Below are 20,367 nucleotides of genomic sequence, written 5' to 3' on the forward strand. Positions count from 1 at the left end.
CTGCCTGCTATCTTTATCAAAATATCATGATGATTAGGGAAGGTCTGTGATGAATGTTAGGTTTGCCTGCTTCCAGTCATCTTCAAGAAGGATCCAGGAAACTGCAGACCTGTCAGCCTCAACTCCATACCTGGAAAAATTGTATAGCAAATCCTGGATGATATTTCTAAACACACAAAGGGCTAGAAAGTAAATGGCAACAGCCAATATGGTTCACCAAGGATAAGTTACACCTGACCAACATGTTTCTCTTCTCTGATAAGATGGCTCTGTGTGGATTAGGGGAGAGCAGTAGATATTGTATGCTATGACTTCAGCCAGGCTTTTGGCACAGTCTCCAGTTATGTCATTGTAGTCAAATGTGTGAGATGTGGACTGGATAAATGGACAATAAGGTGGGCTCAAAGGTGGAATAACTGCTATGTAGTCCAAATGGTGCCTTGTAACTAGGGTCCTCTCCCATGAGGTGATAATGGAGCTAGTATTATTTAGTGTCTCATTAATAAACTTGGATGATATGATTTTCAGCAAGTTCATGGATGTTACCAAATGTGAGAAAGTAGTCGGTGCATTGAAAGAGAAAGGCAAAAATTATATTCAGTGGAACCTTAACATGCATGAGAAATGAGTTAATGCAGAACTTATGAAGCTAGGCAAAGGCAAATTTGAGGCTCTGCCTCTGAGAAGCAATAGCTTCGTGCAGCACAGGCGACGTGCCAAATTGCTAGAAGGCAGCTGTACTGAGGAATTGGGGGTCCCATTGTGGTAGAGAAGACCAACTGCATCGTGGATTGCCGCATTAACAAGAACATGGCCTGCAGGTCAGGAGGATGAGCAATAGGTTCTTGTGAGACTGCATTTGGAGTTCAATGTCCAATTTGGAGCTTCGTATGAGAGAATAAGAGCAGCTCACTGGGGGTGAGCCCAGCAGAGGCCTACCAAGATGTCCAGGAGTTCAGAGCCCACAATGTATGAGGGGAGGCTGAGGCAGCTGGGCACGTTCAGCCTTAAGATGAGATGATTTGGAAAAAGGGAGAATGGTGTGCAGACTCACTGCTGCCTGTAAGTACTGGGAGAGTGTGGAAAAACCAGAGCCAGACTGTTTGTCAGAGGTGTACTGTGAAAGGACAAGAGACAGTGGACACAAAATACAACCAGAGAAATTTTTATTCTAAGAATAATTTTTATATAATGAATTGAGAATTGAATAAATACTGGATATGCAGTCTCACAAATGTGAAACTAAATGAAGAAAACACTTCTAGGAATTTGTCAAAACTGAATAAGCGTTAGTTGTGTTGTGGGTCCAGCAGCTGGAGAAGAATGGTAATCGTAGAAAACCCCAGGTTGAAAGGGACCTCGAAAGATCATCTAGTCCAGCCTTTCATCAGAAAGGGAAACTGGGTGAGCAGAATAATTAACCACGCATTTTTAGGTGAGGGCATGCAGAAGGTTATTTCACTAGATTCCATTCTGCATGCTCTGTCCTGAACATGTTTCTAAATTTGACCCCTAAGCTGTTAATTGCATGAACAACCCCAGCCAAAAGACATAAACAAAAGGCAGCCACTGTAGGTGGTTGATGAAAAGTCAAGAACTGCTTGATAATCTATACGTCTGCGTATCTCCAAAGCTTTAGATTTAATTCCCAGATGTGCAGTGCGTGATGTTATACCAGTTGAAAGATTTCACAGCATGCCACTAGAAATTTTGCAAGTTATAGCCAGTTGTTCTAGTTAACCTCACTTAAACCTTAGACTTCTATATAAGGAAATTATACTCTGAAGGGTGAAAGGATGCATCGAGATTGCTCATTCTGATTTTTTGAACGTCTCATGAACGTCTTTGAAATTTAGAAAACACCTTATGCTTTACTTTGGAAATTTTCCAGTGTTTTCATCTTCAGGCAAGTAAAAGTCATGTGCATTACACTGAAGCGCTGAGACAATTCTAGAGATTGGCAAAGACATGCAAACCGTGTCGTGCTAGGTGATTTGAGGGAGAAAGTTAATGTTTGGGGTTTTTTTCCATTAGGTAGTTTTTGTGCTTCAAGGATATCCTTTTGGCTGTATGTCTGCTGTATGTCTCCCAAAACTTACAAATATACATTAAGATCTCAGGCAGGTGTTATTCTTGTTGTAATATAACCAGGCTGACGATTATTTGATGAAGACATTAAAATAGTAAGATTGTACATTAAGAGCGTTTTCTGACCTAAAAGGCATCACATGAGAGCTGCAAGGGCATTATAACAGGTCTTTTTATTGAAAGATAATAAATAATTCGGTGAAATAAGCTGAGCTTGAATTAATGTTTCAAAACTTACCCTTTCTGGGTCTTTTTTTCCCCTAATACTTAAGTGATTTGGTATGTTTTTTGAAATGAAAGGAATTAATTTTCTTTCAGTAAATTCTATCTATATTTTTCTCAACTGTTTTGGGTTTTAGAGGTCTTCACATCTGACTAGATATATTTAACAATTAAAAGGAAGGTATTAATAGGATGAAATGTATTGAAACTGGCTCTGAAGAAGAATGGCAGAACTGTAATGAGTGGGTTTAGGATCAGTGAATAGTTCAGGATTTGTAAAGCCAGGAAAATCTCTTAGGCTGAAGGTAAAAATGATTGACTGCTGTCAATCAACAAAACTGTAGAAAGCTGTGTCATTTTTTGTGATGGTTTCATATTTCTTTGAATAAGAAGTAATCGATATCTATATTATTTCTTCTGTTTTTAATCCCATAATAAAAGTTCAATGCAAAAAAAGTATTTTAAAGAATGCAATTATTTTAAGAATGTTTATGTTTGAACTCTTTATTTTCTTTTATTTTATTGCTATTTTTTGTTTTGTGTTCCAGGGTGAACGTGGCTTGGAAGGTAGTAAAGGTGAAGAAGGTGAAAAGGTAAATTATTCTGTCAGTGTTATTTAATTTTTTGGTTTAACAATTTGATATGTGACCAACTTTTTTTCTGAAAGTCTTCCTTAACTCTTTCATGAATACAATTCTTATTTTTTTGCTATGTAAATCATTCCTGAAACACTTAAGAACAAGGAGCTTTTGATATGTGGTAGTCAGTGTTATCAGTTATTCTTGTGGAAACACATTTTTTATTAAGAAAAGACATAATAATGATGCCTAAGAGAACCACAGCCACTGGACTCCAGAACTGTTTACTGCTATCTTATTTCTGTGGTAACTATTAAATGTTTTATAATACGGTATGAAGTGTATAATGAGATGATGTGTAGGTATTTATAGCGCTTATTTATTGTTTCTATACATTATAAATGGACTTTGATTGTAACTACCAAATGTCTTACATGCTTTTTTCCTAAGAATATTTAAGATAATTTAACGTTTGCCACAGCATAACTGACCGCTAATTTTAAAAGGTCAATTTTCATTTATATACTTCTGTGTACTTACACAGTAGGTTAAAATAAGATTTGTCTCCTGCCTGCATCTGACTTGACATCATCAAGACTGAATTGACCTAACTGCCAATGGCCAAACTGAATGCAGGTGCATTTCTCTCTCCCCCAGACTGCAAGTTCAGTCTCTGCCCAATCGACTGACTTGTGCCCTATGGACATTGATAGTCTCCTGACAGCCATCGAACATTTTTGAGTGTAAAGTCTAGGATATGCCTTTGCTTGTTCTTCACCAGTGGGTATCAGAAATGGAACATGATGCAGATTGTCCTGATTGCAGATGCTCTGCAGTGGGCAAAAGTCGTTCGGAAGTGTATTAAAATGGGAATGAAACTGGTCCTGTGGAGGGCTGTCTTGACTGACAGAGTGCCAGTCTGGGTCACCCTAGATGATGCAACCTAATCTTCTTATGTAGTTTCAGACAAGTAGGTCTTCCCAGGTTATTGAGAGCAAGTCTGTGTTGAGGGACAAGTGGAAGGAAGATGTTGTTCTTAGCTTTCCTAATAAAAATTAGAGTAACAATGGTGATAGTTTATCATAGAAACTTCAGATCCTAACCGTGTTACTGCCTGGTTATTGCTTTTTCACTGTTTTTTGTTGATATTGATGAGGCAACCTGTGTTAAGAAACTTTTCTTGGATCGTAGATAATTTCTCTGTGCTTCAGCTCACAGTCTGAAAAAGGTGCAGAATAGCATTTTTTTCTGAATTTATAAATCATAAAGATGAAGAATGACAGACTCTATTCTGGCAATATGCAGACTGAAGAAAATGGAGATTAGGTGGCAGCTTCTGAATTTTGAAAAGTGCAACGTATTTGTGAGTTAGAGTGCTTTGTACATGGGTATAATCACTCTCACCTACCATACTTCTTCAGAAGTTTCAGCCAGCTTGTTTTCGTGTTTCAAAGAAAACATATTATGGATTAACAGAATTTAAGCAGTTTTAAAATTGTGGAGGTATTTTAGTAGGACATATTCCAGTAATCAGGAAGGAAGAAGTATCAGAAGTAAAATCAGCATCCATAGCAACTAACTTCTTTAATGTGAAGATACAGGCTCTTAAACAAAACCCACTTGTTAAGCTCAAGTGTTTGTAACTCCACTGACAGATCTGATATTTCTTTGGTGGCATTGTTATTCATCAGTTCTGAAGGGCTTATGGATTTCTTTTCCCATTTTTTTTTCTTTTTTTTCCATAATTGCTCCACAGCTGTGCTGTGCTTCCCTTGAGTTTTATGAATAAATTATGTTTGGACAGAGACACGGGGTTCCAGCTGTTGCTGCCACTTTCTTTGCTTGATTTCCCTTATTTTAAGGCTGAGATACAATGACCTAAGCACTGGTAATCACATTTTTCTTATGTGGAAACTGAGTCAGCACATTTAGAACCTTTCTCTTTTTTTGCCTTACAACTTCAGAAGTTAATTAAAAGATCCCATTTAAAAGTTATTTCCAGTGTAACTATTAACAATGTATTAGGCCTGTTCTTCGAATAAAAGGAAAGATACTAGTGGAAGGACCTTTATTTAACAGTGATCACTCAAAAATCATTTGTGACAGTCTCATCAGAAGCTACATGCTGTGTTTTTTTGAGGAAAGAGTGTGCTTTAAGAATATGGGAAGGTAGGTCTCAGTCTGGACTTTAATAGTTACTCGATTTAACCTTGATCCAAATAATTATTGAAGAACAACAATGCTGTATTTCCAGTTATTGAACTCTAGATACAGGAAGCGTCTATAATTTAAACTACTAAGAGATTATTTTATATTGTTTAAGGATTTCTTTGCCACACTTGGTTCTCCTTGAGAAATCCAGGACACCTATTCTGCATCCCTTGTTTTTTTTTTGATCTTCAAAGTCAGTGGTGATAAGTGAAGCTACAGACTGTGTCTGTTATGCAGCAAGGTTTCTCTCCATGGGAAATATACTGTCACTCTAAATTAATTTTAACTCTTTGTAGTTTGTTTTCTTTGTGTTACTTAGATAAATGGCATTGTCTTATATGATAGTCTTATAGCTGCAATAAAATCATTGAGCTACCATTCTATAGAATGACTGAAAAAGTGTATGCTGAGAGCAGTTTTAGTTGGTTTGCTGACAGGAGGGCAAACTATATCCTGTGGATCCATCCTTGTTCTAATACTGTTCAGAATTGTAATTTTACAATATAGGATAGAAAGTATGAGTATTACACTTTATAATGATAGGAAGTCAGGAAAGACTAATAACTAGAAGAAAGCTTTAAAATCCAGAATGTTCTTGGCAAATCAGAGATGTAACCTGAAAAAAAATAGGATCCGATGCAGAAGGAACAAGTGCAAAGAACTACCTGCAGGGCAGAGTAAGTCTGAGCTGTGAAAACCCAAATCAAATGCTATCTACTCAGAAATTAAAATCTGAGGATAATTTGGATTGGAAACTGGACACGGGTGATTGAAATCAGGCAGTTGCCAATGAAAGAACTTACTAAGATGTTTTAAAGTGAAATATTGTCTGCAACACGAATTAAATAATTCTGTGCTATTTGATATTGGTAAGAATCCACCTTAAAGGATTTTGAAAGGAGTGCACTGAGAATGATCAGTGCTCAGGAACAGAGAACCTTTCAGGAAGGACTGCATGAATGAAGATTACTTAGCATAGAGTCAGCTGAAAAGAAATATGTAAACAGTTTTTAAATGCATAACAGTGCTAAAAAGAGGAAGGGAATGGTCTATCTGCTGCATCTGTAGTGCATGCAAAGCTATGGGCTGAAAGTGCTGCGAGAAAGATGCTGTGTAGCCATTAGGAAAGGGGTTTGAATTTTAACTGTATTGTTTATTAGGGAAGTAATTTCCTCTTCCAGTGGTCTGCACTTTTTATCCTGGTTACAAAAAAGAGAATAAACTAAAGAAAGGCTTACTTCATGAAAATACAGGAAATCAGATTATCTTAGATGATTTTACCATTTTCTGTTGATAGAATCAAAATTATGTGGTGTCACTAACACTGATTTCTGATTCGATAACCAGAGTTTCTTTTTCAGCATATATCCTTGTTGTTTTTAACACCCAGTTAATATTGTCCTGTGATAAGACAGTAAAGCCCTGGAACAAGTTGCCCAAAGTGATTGCGTAGCCTCTTTTCCTTGAGGTTTTTGAGATCAGTTCTGAGCAGCCTGGCCTGACCTCATAACTGAACCCTATTTTGAGCAGGAGGTTGGACTAGGGACCTCCTGAGGTGACGTCCAGCCTCCATTATCCTATGATTTTATGAATAGTGAACACAAATATGATGTTTTTCTGATTTGGCACGTGTGCTCACATTGTGGATCTATTTTAAAGAAGAGAAAAATAATAAGTGAAAATGATTTGGGGGGAGTGTTATTTTTTCTAATATTGGCAGGGGATGTGATGTGATTGTACATTTAATTTACAGTGTGAACTAATATTGTTCACCAGAATATGTAGTAGGTTTTTTTTAATGTCTGTCAAATTCAGACATTGTTGGTTTTGAAGCATTGTGTCTGGGAATGATCAGTGCCCTTGCTTAAAAATCCAGTCACTTGTCATCTGGTGCAGCCTTCCTCATAGAAATTGTCATGGAAAGCTTATATGAATAGCATTATACATGGTTGCTTGGATAATGTGCATGCATTTTCCAGGATGTTTTTAGTTTGAGTTTCCTGAAACCCTATGAAACAGTTGATTTATCAATACAAATAGTTACAAAATAAATTGTTCAAAAAGCATGAAATTTAAAATCGTCTTCAGAATTTATTAAGTACCAAAAAAAAATGTGACATGGTTTGGCTGTGGACTTGACACTGTTAGGTTTATGGTTGGACTCCATGATCTTAAAAATCTTTTTTGACCTAAATGATTCTGTGATTATCTGAAAGAAAAAGGAGAATAATAAAATTTATTAGTATGAAAATTGCCATGCAGCTGTTGGGTTGTTAAATCACAGCTCCTTTCACTTGAGCTGTGGCAATTGCCATAGTTCAAGTTCTGTCCCTACATCTTTTAGATACAGTTTAATTTACAAGGTGAATCCTCCTGTTTCATTTTTACAATCTTTTATCTATTGCTCTTCTTTTTTTATTATTTCTTTACTGCTTTCTTCCAGTATCCCTATGTAAAGCAATTTCTTTCTAAAAAATAAAATCACTGTCACTCTTTGAGAATTCAGAGGATGAAGGAGAGTCAGGTACTGAAATCAGTGACACACGAAATAAAAACTGCATTTCTGATTAGCTTGTAGGTGGAGTTTCTGAATCACAGAATCACAGAATCACAAGGTTGGAAAGGACCCATTGGATCATCGAGTCCAACCGTTCCTAACACTCCCTAAACCATGTCCCTAAGTACTTCATCCACCCGTTCCTTAAACACCTCCAGGGAAGGCGACTCGACCACCTCCCTGGGCAGCCTGTTCCAGTACCCAATGACTCTTACTGTGAAGAATTTTTTTCTGATATCCAACCTGAACCTCCCCTGACGGAGCTTCAGGCCATTCCCTCTAGTCCTGTCCCCTGTCACTTGGGAGAAGAGGCCAGCTCCCTCCTCTCCACAACCTCCTTTCAGGTAGTTGTAGAGAGTAATAAGGTCTCCCCTCAGCCTCCTCTTCTCAAGGCTAAACAACCCCAGCTCTCTCAGCCGCTCCTCATAAGACTTGTTCTCCAGCCCCCTCACCAGCTTTGTTGCTCTTCTCTGGACACGCTCCAGAGCCTCAACATCCTTCTTGTGGTGAGGGGCCCAGAACTGAACACAGTATTCGAGGTGCGGTCTCACCAGTGCCGAGTACAGAGGGAGAATAACCTCCCTGGACCTGCTGGTGACCCCATTTCTGATACAAGCCAAGATGCCATTGGCCTTCTTGGCCACCTGGGCACACTGCTGGCTCATGTTCAGTCGGCTGTCAACCAGCACCCCCAGGTCCTTCTCTTCTGTGCAGAAGGTTCTTCTCTTCTGAGACAGAGAACTCACAACCACAGATCTCTGATCATGGTTTTGATACCTGTGATAGTTACTGTAAGTGAAAAATGGTAAAAATGAATAAAATATGGAATAAATTGCTACAGAGGATTACATTCAGAGAATTGCTGTGTAGTGCACCAACAAAAACTTGAGCCATATAGAAATCACAGTGCAGTGAAGTTAAATATGTGTGTTCCTGCTTTGAGCATGTCACAAGCCTTCAGATTGGAACAAAAAGCACAGAACCCCCAAAATAACTGATTTTAAAGCTGGGGATACCCTAGTAACAAAACAGTCCACAAAACGGGCCCCCATTCTAATAACAGAGTTATAAGCACCAGATTTGCTGAAAACATGCTTAAAGCTATGTCACAAAATTTAATGCATCATTAAATGACTATCAGCTTACTCTAAATGGAGAAAACCAAAATATACCCAACAAAATCGAAGGAGTCTTAGCTTGAGGACCAGTTGGTTTGAGTTGCTTAAATGCAGCCATAGTGAAGGGCATAAGTTATCGAGTTCTACCTTGTCACTAGTAGTTTAAAAGAAAATAAACTCACAAATGTTTTTTACAAAACATTCAATTATTAATGTTTTCTCTGTGTCTTAAGTAACCTTTGCCTCTTTTCTCTTTGTAGCTTCTTAATTTGCAGAGGCAAGATGTTTAAATCTTTCAGTTCAGATGAGTGGGTGCAGTGTTTTAAGCTTGGCAGCTGTTACAAGCTTAACCAAGAAATGGACTCAAAGCCAGGTCTGAGTTCCTGAAACTTAGAGAGGTTGTAATCTTATTGCTATTTATTTTGATACTTGAAGTATGTGCATTGCTTGGGAATTGGCACTGGCCCAAAGCCTCTTAGTTAATCAGAGAAATAACATCTTAGATGCCTTTTTTTCCCTTTGTTAAATCCTTAATTCCTTCTCTTTATCTGCTGCCTGTTGCTTCCTTTGGCCACTCCAGCTAGTACTCGTTACCCAAGTCCCCCACTTGTCTGTCATCTTGTCTTATCTTCTTGGTTAGAATAGATATTTGCTGTAATATGCTTCGCAAATGCAGTTCTTTCTGTAACTCACCTAGAACAATGAGAATTCAGTTCTGTGGCATATGTGGGACCTGAACATTGTATAAATTCCATTATAATTTTGCAATATCTATGGAACAAATATGTATTTGATTTGGTGTAGTGGTGACAGAAAAGTGAGTGCTTTTACATGTGAATTAGAGCTGGGCAAATACGACTGGATTGTCGCTAACAGTGATTTCACAGAGCTGGGAAACCTAAATTCCTTGCCTTGCTTAGCTGCTTCAGAATACGAGGATAAAACCCTTGTTTCTGTTTTAACTCAGAGAGGCGAGTAAGATGTGCTATTATATAGGCTAAACCACAGTACTAGATGATGTCTTAGAAGACTCAGAAGTTGTGACTGGTAGGATGATGGCAATGCTCTGGAGAAGGACTCTTCAAATGGAGTTTTCCTTGACTGGTTGTTTGAATAAAGGATATTCCCCTCCTATCTCACACCTGAAATAGAGGATTTTAAGACTGGATGTCATTGGAACTGAGTTTTGTAGACACATATGCGCTGTGGTACGCACTTGATAAAAGTAATCTTTGGTAAACTTATGGTTTTAATGTAATTCTTTAATTGATATTTCTCAGTAAAATCTTGTAAATAAAAAAGTTACATGTATTTTACTAAGGGAGACTTTAAGAGTAAAACCATGACAGTCATTCAGTATTTCCAAAGTGTATTCCTTTTAATTCTTTTTGTGTGTTTTGGTTGTGCTTTTGCGTGTGTATACATGTGAGAAGAGAGGAGGAGTCTGGGGCTCGTCCAGCCTAAATGTAGAAAAAATTCTCATCTGCTTCATTTTCTTCTAAAAGCAGGATGTTCTTTGTATATATTTACTATTTTGTGAAGTACAATTTGAATTATCCCAGGAAATAGGGCTTCCTCTATTTCCTTTAGAAGAAAATTCCTAATAGATCTTAGTGTCAAGAAGATTTCCTGGTAGTTCAGTGTTTTTATTCATCCTACCACACCTAATAAAATACTCCACAGCCTATCTTCCATCTATTCAGAACACACAAGGCTATAAACTTGTAGTTTGTACCCAGGTGTAGTCTTGTTTTTGTCTTCCATATGCTTTTCTTAAAGAAGAGTAAGTAAATGAAGAAGGAATCATATTTCCTTTCTAAGATGCTAGTTAGTAATTTATTTAGTGTTATTTATTTTAGATGAAATTAGTAATTTATTTAGTCTTTCTAATATTTTGATGTCTGTACCATAAATCTCTGATTAGACAGGTCCACATAAGACAGCTCAGTTACTGGGAAAGCTTCCAATCTACTTGAAAAATAGAAGCTGTTACTCATGGATAGAAGAACAGTCGTGAACCTCAAAGGTCTATAATTAAAAGTACTAAAAAATTACAATTATGAGAAGCAGATAGTAACTTGCCTGGGTATTAGTACAGGGCTTCTATTTGCCAGCTCTAGATTCTGCTAGAAATGCTTCAATCTGAACAAAAGATTAGGAAAGTATATTCAATTAGCACTAAGAAAATCTTAATGTAACCTTAGCCACTGCATATACAGACCTGTATAGTCTGATTTTTTTTATTTATTTATTTATTTATTTATTTATTTATTTGAATAACGGAAGAACTTGCATTCTGAATTATAGGCTAAGGGTACATTTCTTTAGCTAGTTTGGGTGGTAGTGGCGTGTCAGTCATTGCCACTGTGCTGAAAATGTGGCTCTTTACCTTTGCTAAGTATTAATAGGAGTGCTTTTTGGGAGCAGGAGGAAGATTTTCTGAAATCTTTTAAGCCTTATTTAATTCAGTCAAGACTGGGTACTTTGCCAGCTGGATGTAAATGTGAACTGAGTTTTTTCATACTTATATCCTAATGCTGTATAGGGAAGTATTAAAGTTTTCTCTCTCTCATCTTGTAACTATTTTCTCTCTCTCATCTTATAACTATTTTGTCACTTGTTTGGACCTTTAAAGCTTTGGGTTGAGGGAAATGTTTTTCTTTGGTTTTGTTTGTATGATTGTTCTGTTTTGATATTGTGGGTAGCATTCTGGAATTGTTTTCATTAAGTGTGAGGTTAAATGTTATTTACAAGATAACCATCCCAATGAATAGACATGCAAGCATTTTTGTTTGACAGGATTTTTTTATGATCAAGCAGATCATATATGATCAAAAAGGCAGACATCTGTACAGGGATGTTCTAGGAGAAAAGGAAAAACATATTGTTAATTCTATAGGAAGTCTCTGCCTTTAATAAGTGTTGGCATTTATCCTAGTAAGCAAAACATTTACCACGGCTTATCCTGTAGTTGTTTTGTATTTGGCTTGATCTGGCCATCTTCATCATGGTGCCTCTTTCCCTTTGAAACAGGCTTAATCAAAACCGTCTGTTTGGAATAGTCCATAGCCTATGCTAACTTTTGAACTGTGCTTGGGAATTATATGGGAAATGCTAATCAGACTCATTGAAATGTCTGCAAGAGACCCTCATAACTGAGGTCTATAAATTCAATAATATAGATGACCAAGTTCCACTCTTTAATATACAGACACATACCTGTTTAGTCAGATGAAAAGTTCATCAAGCTCAGCATTCTACTTCTGATGATAGCCAGAAGCGATGGTCAGAGAAAAGTATAAGGATAAAGTAAGCAAGTACAGTGCTTCTCTCTATGTAGTCTTCCAGCCTCCAATTATTTGAAACTGCAATCTCAGCCAGATGTGTTTTCAGTGAATTTAGTAGCCTTCAATGGACTTCTCTCCTGTTAGTGAGTGCAATTTTCCCTTGAATTCACGTAAATTTTGAGCATCTGCGGTGTCCTGTGGTAAGGAATTATGCTATTCATCTTTGTATTTCCAGAACTACTTCCTTTTGTTTATTTGGAACCTGCTTCGTCTTGGTTTAGTTTGGTGTCCCCGACTATTTCTGTTGGAAGATTCCTTTTCTGCTTCTCAGTATCAATTAAGAATCAATAATTATCTGCCATGCATTCCTGAGCTGTGTCTTCCAAGTTGAAGAATACCAGCTTATTTAAGATCTCCTACCATGAAAACTGTTCTGTATTTGATCGTTCTTACTAGCCACCTCTGGATGGTTTTGAGTTTTGTTGCAGTGTTTAATGATATAAGAGTGAAATTGTTTCAGTTTTTGTGCCTTCCTAATGTCTCTTCATGTAATACTTTGTTTTTAACCCTCTGTTTAGATTTGAGTATGGCCTCAAGATCTCACTCTTGGTCCTTCTTAATTGACCATTACCAGTCATTGCATTTAGGAAACTGTCATTGTGTTCACAGATGTTGTGGCTACATATGGAACAGAAGGATTTTACCATCTTTATAATTTTAAATGTATGATCTACACTGAACTTGGTTTGTCCTTCTTTTGCCCTGACTTTTCATCTCATCATACCCGTATTGAGTTTGTCACAGTTCATTTTCATCTGTTTTATCCTGTGTAATTTAGTATCATCACCAGATTCAGTCATGTGCCTCAAAGTGTTTTTCTTCGAGGTTTGAGTGTAAACAATTCGTGTCATGCTGAGAACAGGATTAGTGGAGAAAAGACTTTGCCAATACCTAAACACTAGTGTGAATTCTCAAGCTCTCTAGGATTGCAAATATAGTATTTGAAAAGAGGATTTTTTTGGCATTAGAAAAATATATTTTCAAAATGACTTACCAAGATTTGGTCTAATTTTAAGCTCTGGTCACTTGCGCATATTGAGTATAGTTCACTTCAGTCCACTAAGCTCTCCAAATTTCAATTCATCCCACAACATAGGAAGCCCCTTGCATGGTAAGCCCAGATGTGGAGCTCTGGGAAGCAAAGCATATGTGGTGCTCTGCAGAAACCGCCAAGCCTATACTCAACGAGGTATTATGGAATATTAGAAGCATTGCAGCATCATTAGAGAGCACTTTGAGATGTACGGTTTAATAGCATGAGCAAAGTGCCAGGTCATTTGGATGTACTGCTTCCAGTAATGATTGCTTCTGTGCCACCTTGGAGATTTCTGTGAAGATGTATCTAGAGATGGACGACTGTGTACCATTATAGCTACGGATGCATTTTTTATGGATTACCTTTCGAATGGTATTTGTGATAAATGGTAGTTAATTTTAAATTAATGTAACAGTTTTTGCTTTAAGAAGCGCTGTACATTTAGCATCTGAGAAAATGTTTTGAAGGAGCAAAGTATCAGCTGGCAGTAGTAGAGAGCACAGCATCATCCTCTCTCTACACAAACCTATTGGGGTCTCAGTTAGCATTTACAACTCGGAGGGCTGTGTAGCACCAGTGTAGTGAATACTGGGGTTTGGATCAGGGCACCTGTGCCTAGGAGAGAGAGTAGAGAATGGGCGTGGACCTTGAGTGGGCTACTTGGGAAAAACAAGAATGTGTATGTGTGTTTCTGAGAGAGATGGAAGAAACTGAGAGTAATTGAGAAGCCAGAATGGGATACATCAGTACTAATGTTGGAATAAAATGAAGATTTCTAGAGTTTCCTTCTTCCGTTTGACTGCACTGCCTTCCAGAAGATATGTGGTCTAGATGTCATCTGTAAGTAGTAAATTCTACTCCTTTTTGGAATCAAAAGTAGAGTACAGGTTTTCTAGTTTCCACAGCGTGGCTAGTGAATTATTTTTTTTCTGTGATGAGTGGAAGGTCTCCCATGCTTGGCCTGTGCTTTTGGTTCACCAGAAGGAAGGGGTAATGCTCTGCAGCAGATACCTAGTCTTTTAGGTCAAGTGGTAAAGCTTATTGCTCTGAATTAAAATATTCTGTATTCTGACTCCACAGATGATCTTCGGTGAAAGACTTTATAATTCATTATGACAAATGATTTCTGTTGTTTACCACATGTTAATCTGAAAAGACTGAATTAGAAAAGATGATTGCTGAGTCGAAAGATAAGGAATGCCAGAATAGAATTAATTTGCAAACTGAATGTGACCTCAATTGGATTAGAGAGGGGCCTGGAAGTAGCCCATTTTATGAGTGTTCATACAAGATAATCTCGGAGAAATAGCTCTGTCAACATCCAGTCATTTTTGTTTAAACCTGTTTTCTTATCACCGTTTCTGAATTTTTTTTGTCTGCTTGCTATTTTTGTTACTTATTCATGATTTACTGTGTCTTCTCTCTTCTCTTTTTATGGCTCATAACTTTACCTTTCTTCTCTTGCACTCACTCACCTATACAAGTATTTGTCCATTCTCTCTCCCTATTTTACTTTTCTAAAAGAGTTTACATTTCACCAACACCTATGAATAGTAGCTTTGAAGAAAGTGATGTCTTTAACTGGAAGTGCTGTGAGAAGCATTCTAGGTACAGTGTATGGTAACATCAGTACTTCAGGTCCTTACTGATCTCCTGGGTTTCTGGATAACTTCAGTACTATCGTTAAGCTGGTCTTACTGTTAGTCAGGACTAAAAATTAGTTTCATATGACTGTAACTCTCAGTATCTTCTGATAGAGTAGTCTAGGTGCGATACCTTTTCTTGATCGCAGATCTGGTGACAGGTTTTACTTTAAGTGAGTGTATTTCTTCAGGTTTTGGTTTAAAGTGCACACTTACACTAATATGCTTGTATGTTTACATACATATTTATATGTGTACTAGAATTAGTTATCCCCTTCCAAGAAAGGTCATACAAACCCAAAGGTATTTAGAAACATATCAAGTAATAGTTTTTTTTTAATTAAATAATTTTTTACTTAATTATTTTTATTTACTATGATGCAATTAATAAACAAAAACTTCCTTTAACAAGAAGTTTAGGCCAGAAAGGCATCTCTGGTGGGAGAAGACATTACAGCACTTGAGAGTAAGCATAAATGAATCCTTGCTGACAGGTGCAGTGCGTTCCTTTAACATAGCAAGCTGAATAGGGCTCCTGGCACATGAGTCTCCTGTCTTTTGAGTGGGAGGCAGTTCTTGGGAGTTAGTGAGCAAATACACACTATAAGGCTGAATTGATGGGGCTGCACAGCGAGGATAGTGTCAGTATGCTGCAGCTGCTGCTATCACTGAGATTATTGTGTATGCAGTGTTGCAGAGGACTGTTCTTTATGAAAAAAGAGAGTACAGCCAGCTATCTAATGAGAAGAGGCAACAGGATACTCTAATATAACGATAGTGATGCTGCAATAGTAGAAAACATTTAGTATAAACTACATATATCCTTATGCAGCCTTGTTAATTTTTCCAATTTAACCTCGTATTCTGAGACCCCTTTAAAAAATCTTTTATGTGATATTTCTGTAATAGCCACACACGCGAAGAAGTAAATTTGTAGTTGCAATACGTGTTTAAGTCAATGGGCTCTCTGCATGGGCTTTTGCAATTTTGAGTAGGAGTGTTTTACAATTAGCATAAGAATCATAATTCATGAACAGAGTGTGATGAAAAAAGAAACAACAAAAAAGCTACTCACATTGGTCACTGTAGAATAGGAGATGACAAGCTTTTTCCATGGATGTGGCAGAAATAAAATTCTGTCTGTATGTGTTCGTGGGTGAAGCTTTCCACAACCTATAAAGTCAGATGTGGATGATAGTACTGAGAAGTCAGCAACATACATGTTTAAGTGTATTTAAGTCTCTAAAGTACTTTTTTCTCCACTTAACAGTAGTTGATGTTTGTTGAAATATTACTGTCAGTGGTAAAAACAGACTTGCTACTTCATCTCCTCCTTCCCAGCTGCTTCTTCCTATCCCCAATGTCCCTGTCCAGGGCTATTGCAACTGTTCATGTTGTGTCTAGTAAACTAAAGAAATCAGGGAACTGTTTTGACCAAAAAAAAGCCTCTGTTTACTGGATTATATCCCAGCAGATTCTGTTTCTCCAGACCACTGTCTGGCTTTTCTTCAGTAACTAAGGTGTTCCAGAACAACAGGCGTATTTTAGTGACCAGAAGGTCCTGCAGTCCTATACAGATGACTGTTTGGGCTGGAGAAGAACAGTATGATTCCTTTTGGATCAAGCTAAACTGATAGATGTACTCTAGGAACAAGCTTAAGGTGCTGCAATTGTTAATGGTTCTTGAGTTCATGAAAACAGACTAAAGCTACTACAAGATGGGTTCAGAAGAGCTACAACAAAATATGTAGGGTGTGACCATCTAGTACGCTGCATCGTTTGGTCCACAGATCCTCTTCTGTTGTGCCACACTGCTAATGCATACATAGAAAATACTTTAAAGAAGACCTGCCACAGTAGGCACACAAGGCGGTAGTATTAAGGGCAAAGCAACAGTATTAAGGCTGTCATCAAAAGTCTGCACAAAAGTTAAAGAATGGTAAATTGTACAGAATTATGTGTGTAATGTAGCTAAGGCATCAGCAGCTTTATACCACTGCTTTGTACAGGACACTCATTGGCTGTCTTTATGTATTCTTAAATCGTAGTTTAAGAAACAAAAGATGCTACCTTAGAAAAGTAGGTACTTTACAACAGAAGTTCAGAGTTTCTTTGACAGTAAGTGGAGACTGAGTTGTCTTACATGTCTCCATGGACCATGTCACTGATCTTCCTCCTAGATGAGGCCAATGTATATTGTGCACAGATAAAGAAAATTTTGCCCGGTACTCTTTTATGAGTTTTATGTGTTTATTGAAGGCTACTGTTAACTTAAACTTGCATCTGTTGTCAATAGCCATCCAGTAGATAGAGCTCAAATTTCCCAGGATGCTTTCTAAAGATGCTTCCTTCCCTTTAATAGGCTGCAGATCATTCTTGCACCTATTTATACTCGACCATTGATTTTTCATACTTTACTGCATAGGGGTCCAGCTAGAACAGAAATATGACTTGTTTTCATACATGGTGCCCCATGAGCTCGCCAGTGAAGTGGATTTTGAGATTTTGATCCTCTCAAAAGAGAGGAGACTTCCTGCATTAAATCTATGATTACTAAGCAACAGGCAGTCATTTCCTGCTTTTCTAGCTGTGTTTTTTACTGTCCTTGGTGAAGTCTGACAGAGCAAGGTGTGCTTATTTTGAATACAGATCAAGCCTCCTCTTCAGATAAATATCCATCAGAAGACTGAACATGTCACACTTTTAGATTGTACCAGGGTCCATGCATTTCTACTACCTTAATAAACTGCTTACTGGAGTGTAAGGAAATAAAGGTAACTGATACTGCTGTCTGTGCAGGCCTGGTGAATACAGTTAATAGTCACAGCTACAGAAAAAAACATTATTGTGATTGTCATGTGGCAGAAATAAAGCTAGAGGTGCAGTGTTTTCAGAAAAGACATAGCAGTCCATCTGTTTGTGCAAACACTTGACATGGCTTTAACCATCTGCAGAACATCTTTTAGAGTCTAAATAACAATAGCAATAGCCTGCCAAAATCATGAAAGCATGGGTGTCTAAAAAATACTGTGTTCTGTGAAAGCAGTACTATTTGTCAACTGCTGACAAGGATAGATTGGCTTTAGGTTGCCTTAGGAGACCAGCCTTGAAAAGAAACTAGTTTATTCTTCCTACGGAAAAATCTTCATTCAACCTGACACTAAGCCAGTATAAACAGAAACCTCCCACTAAAAGACAGATAGAATTTTAAACAACTGTAGCTGGAAGTCAAATCCATTTGCAGTATTTACTTAAGAAAGGGAAAAATAAAGTGCTCATTAAATGAGACAGCTTTTTCTTTTTAAGATTTAAGCTATTGATAGGTATGCAAGATACTTAAATTCAAAATTTCTGCGGAGTCTGACGCTGAAAACTTAGAACGAAATTCAACTTCTAGTTTTGTGAGTGATGTAAGAGCAACACTCCCTAAAAGCTCAAGTATTTGTTCAAGTCAAAACATGTGTTAAGATTCCCATGTGTCAGGCACAGTACAAAGAGAGAGCAAACCATTTCTCTCATCACACAGATATTAAAATACAAGTTTTAAGATGGAAGCAACCAGACTTGGTTGGCTAATTAAAAAATAAATAATATGGAAGATGATGCTTACTTGTTGTGTAGATTTTGTGTTCATCCCACCAAAGGAGAATTGGGCAAAGGGAGAGGTTATTGAAAGGGGAGAAATGGTATGACTTTGTATAAACCTCTCAATGCCAAGTTGGGCATTGAGTTTATTACTTAAGTTTCCCAATCTTTAAATATGCACACATGAGAAACAGCAAAGGAGAAGATAAATGATGGAAAGAGTTTTAGTGATGACATTCCTAATGGCTGAGTGAGAGCAGGATGAGGGAGCTTTGTGAAGATAGCGTGGTCAAGTCCAGAAGAAAGTGGTAGCTCAGTAGATAGCTGAAAAAGTTTATATCTGTGGTCTGGATGTGGTTTGTGTCTGAGAGACTCACTTAAAGATTATTCCAGTTCCCGGTGAGCAATGGAATCCATGTTTTTTTCAGTCATAAAAGAGGAAGCTTCATCTAGGGAAAAATAATCATGAAAGAAATATTTGAAACTAATTCAGATGTTTAGATAACAACAAGAAGGTACTAGAAAGTTAAGATGTTTGCTTGGACATGAGGCAAGTCTCGAGTAGAAGTGTAAGTGATGATTCATGGAAATGCTTGTTTATTTTATATTTGCAGATGAGATTAGCCAGAGACACGGTAGAAGGAGAGGAAAACTGGACCGTGAATGTACCCTGTATAGCTTTTTCATGGAAAACTGCATATATGAGTTGTCTGAGTCATGAGTCTTTATAATTTGGAAAGTCTTTTTGCTTTTGAATTATGACGAAAGGTATAGCACTATCGATGATATACAATACACCAACTTTTAAACTGAAATGATAGCCCTTGTATAGAATGTACTGTAGACTTATAGAGTGAGTGAAAAATAGGATATCTATTATTATTCACAGTGGTATTTTGGAGTCTTTAAAATACATTCTATCATTTCTTTCTGTAGATGCAAATTCTTGAAATAAATATCATATTGATTTTTAGGGGGGAAGCTTTAAATTATTTTAAAAAGCTATTTACCTCCACTGATGTCTCTGCACATAAATACCAAGTAGCAAGTGCAAATGAAAATCACCATGAGAAAGCTTAGTGACTTTTCCTTATAAACACACTTTACCTGACTGATTGTACTCTCTCTGAAGAGAGTATTAATATATTCAAGTGGATGCTAAGAATACATACTATCTAGGAGACTGAACCTCTGCTTTCATATAGTTCATGCTTTAGCTAGTAGTATTTTTCTTATTTTTATGAATAAAACTTTAATCTTGGGTTCAGAATTTTTCTTTCAAGTGAACTTTGGGAATTGATGATCAAATCATTATCAAAAAGAGTGGGGGGTTGGATGTTAATTTTGTTTGGTTTTTTTCTCCTTGGTATTGAAAGATTTAAAGGAAAAAAAAAGGAGGGCGGTAAATGGTGATGACCAGATGAACCATGGCAGGATAGCAAAGTTTGCAAACTGCAACGTCTCAATTTCGTGTGTCAAAACCCTAAAAGTGTGAGCATCTTAAGCCCACGTACATTAATTTGGGGCATTTATTATTGAATAACAAAGCCAAACCTTAGACTTAGGTTAGTCTTGTATAAATTGTAGCAAGCAAGAATTATCCAAAATCTCAGTATTTTTTCTTCTTGTGCTGGCTAACATCTACCACCTGAAAGGACAAATTTGTGTCCTTATGCTTCTTTTACCCTAACGAAACTCTTAGATAATAATGTAGGCTATGTATTATTTTACGTATTTTTTTTTTCTCTTCATTACAGTATTATTTATTGCCTTTTAGTATTTCATTAATGATCTTAACTACTAGCTCTGGTGGGTATCAGGGAATGTTAGGCAGTCTTTTAGATTTTCACAAGATAGGGTTACTTTGAAAAGCACCAAGGTGAGTTTCAGAGATCTGCAAGGAACACATTACGAGATCAAAGAACTGTTCACTTGTGTTTTCAATACAGCATATCTTGTAACCTTGCTGTGGCATTTTCCAG

At 37.2% G+C, this 20,367-nt stretch overlaps 1 protein-coding gene across 1 annotated transcript in view; it reads left to right on the top strand.

Annotated features, from left to right (window-relative positions):
- COL19A1 (collagen type XIX alpha 1 chain) overlaps window positions 1–20,367 on the top strand; it is a 203,633-nt gene that overhangs the window by 70,243 nt on the left and 113,023 nt on the right. Inside the window, exon 11 of the mRNA XM_054062421.1 lies at window positions 2,859–2,903. Coding sequence (XP_053918396.1) covers window positions 2,859–2,903 — 45 coding nt within the window. The remainder of the gene's footprint in view (window positions 1–2,858; window positions 2,904–20,367) is intronic.

The sequence above is a fragment of the Cuculus canorus genome, chromosome 3 (assembly GCF_017976375.1).
Source record: "Cuculus canorus isolate bCucCan1 chromosome 3, bCucCan1.pri, whole genome shotgun sequence".
In the NCBI taxonomy this organism is placed as follows: Eukaryota; Metazoa; Chordata; class Aves; order Cuculiformes; family Cuculidae; genus Cuculus; species Cuculus canorus.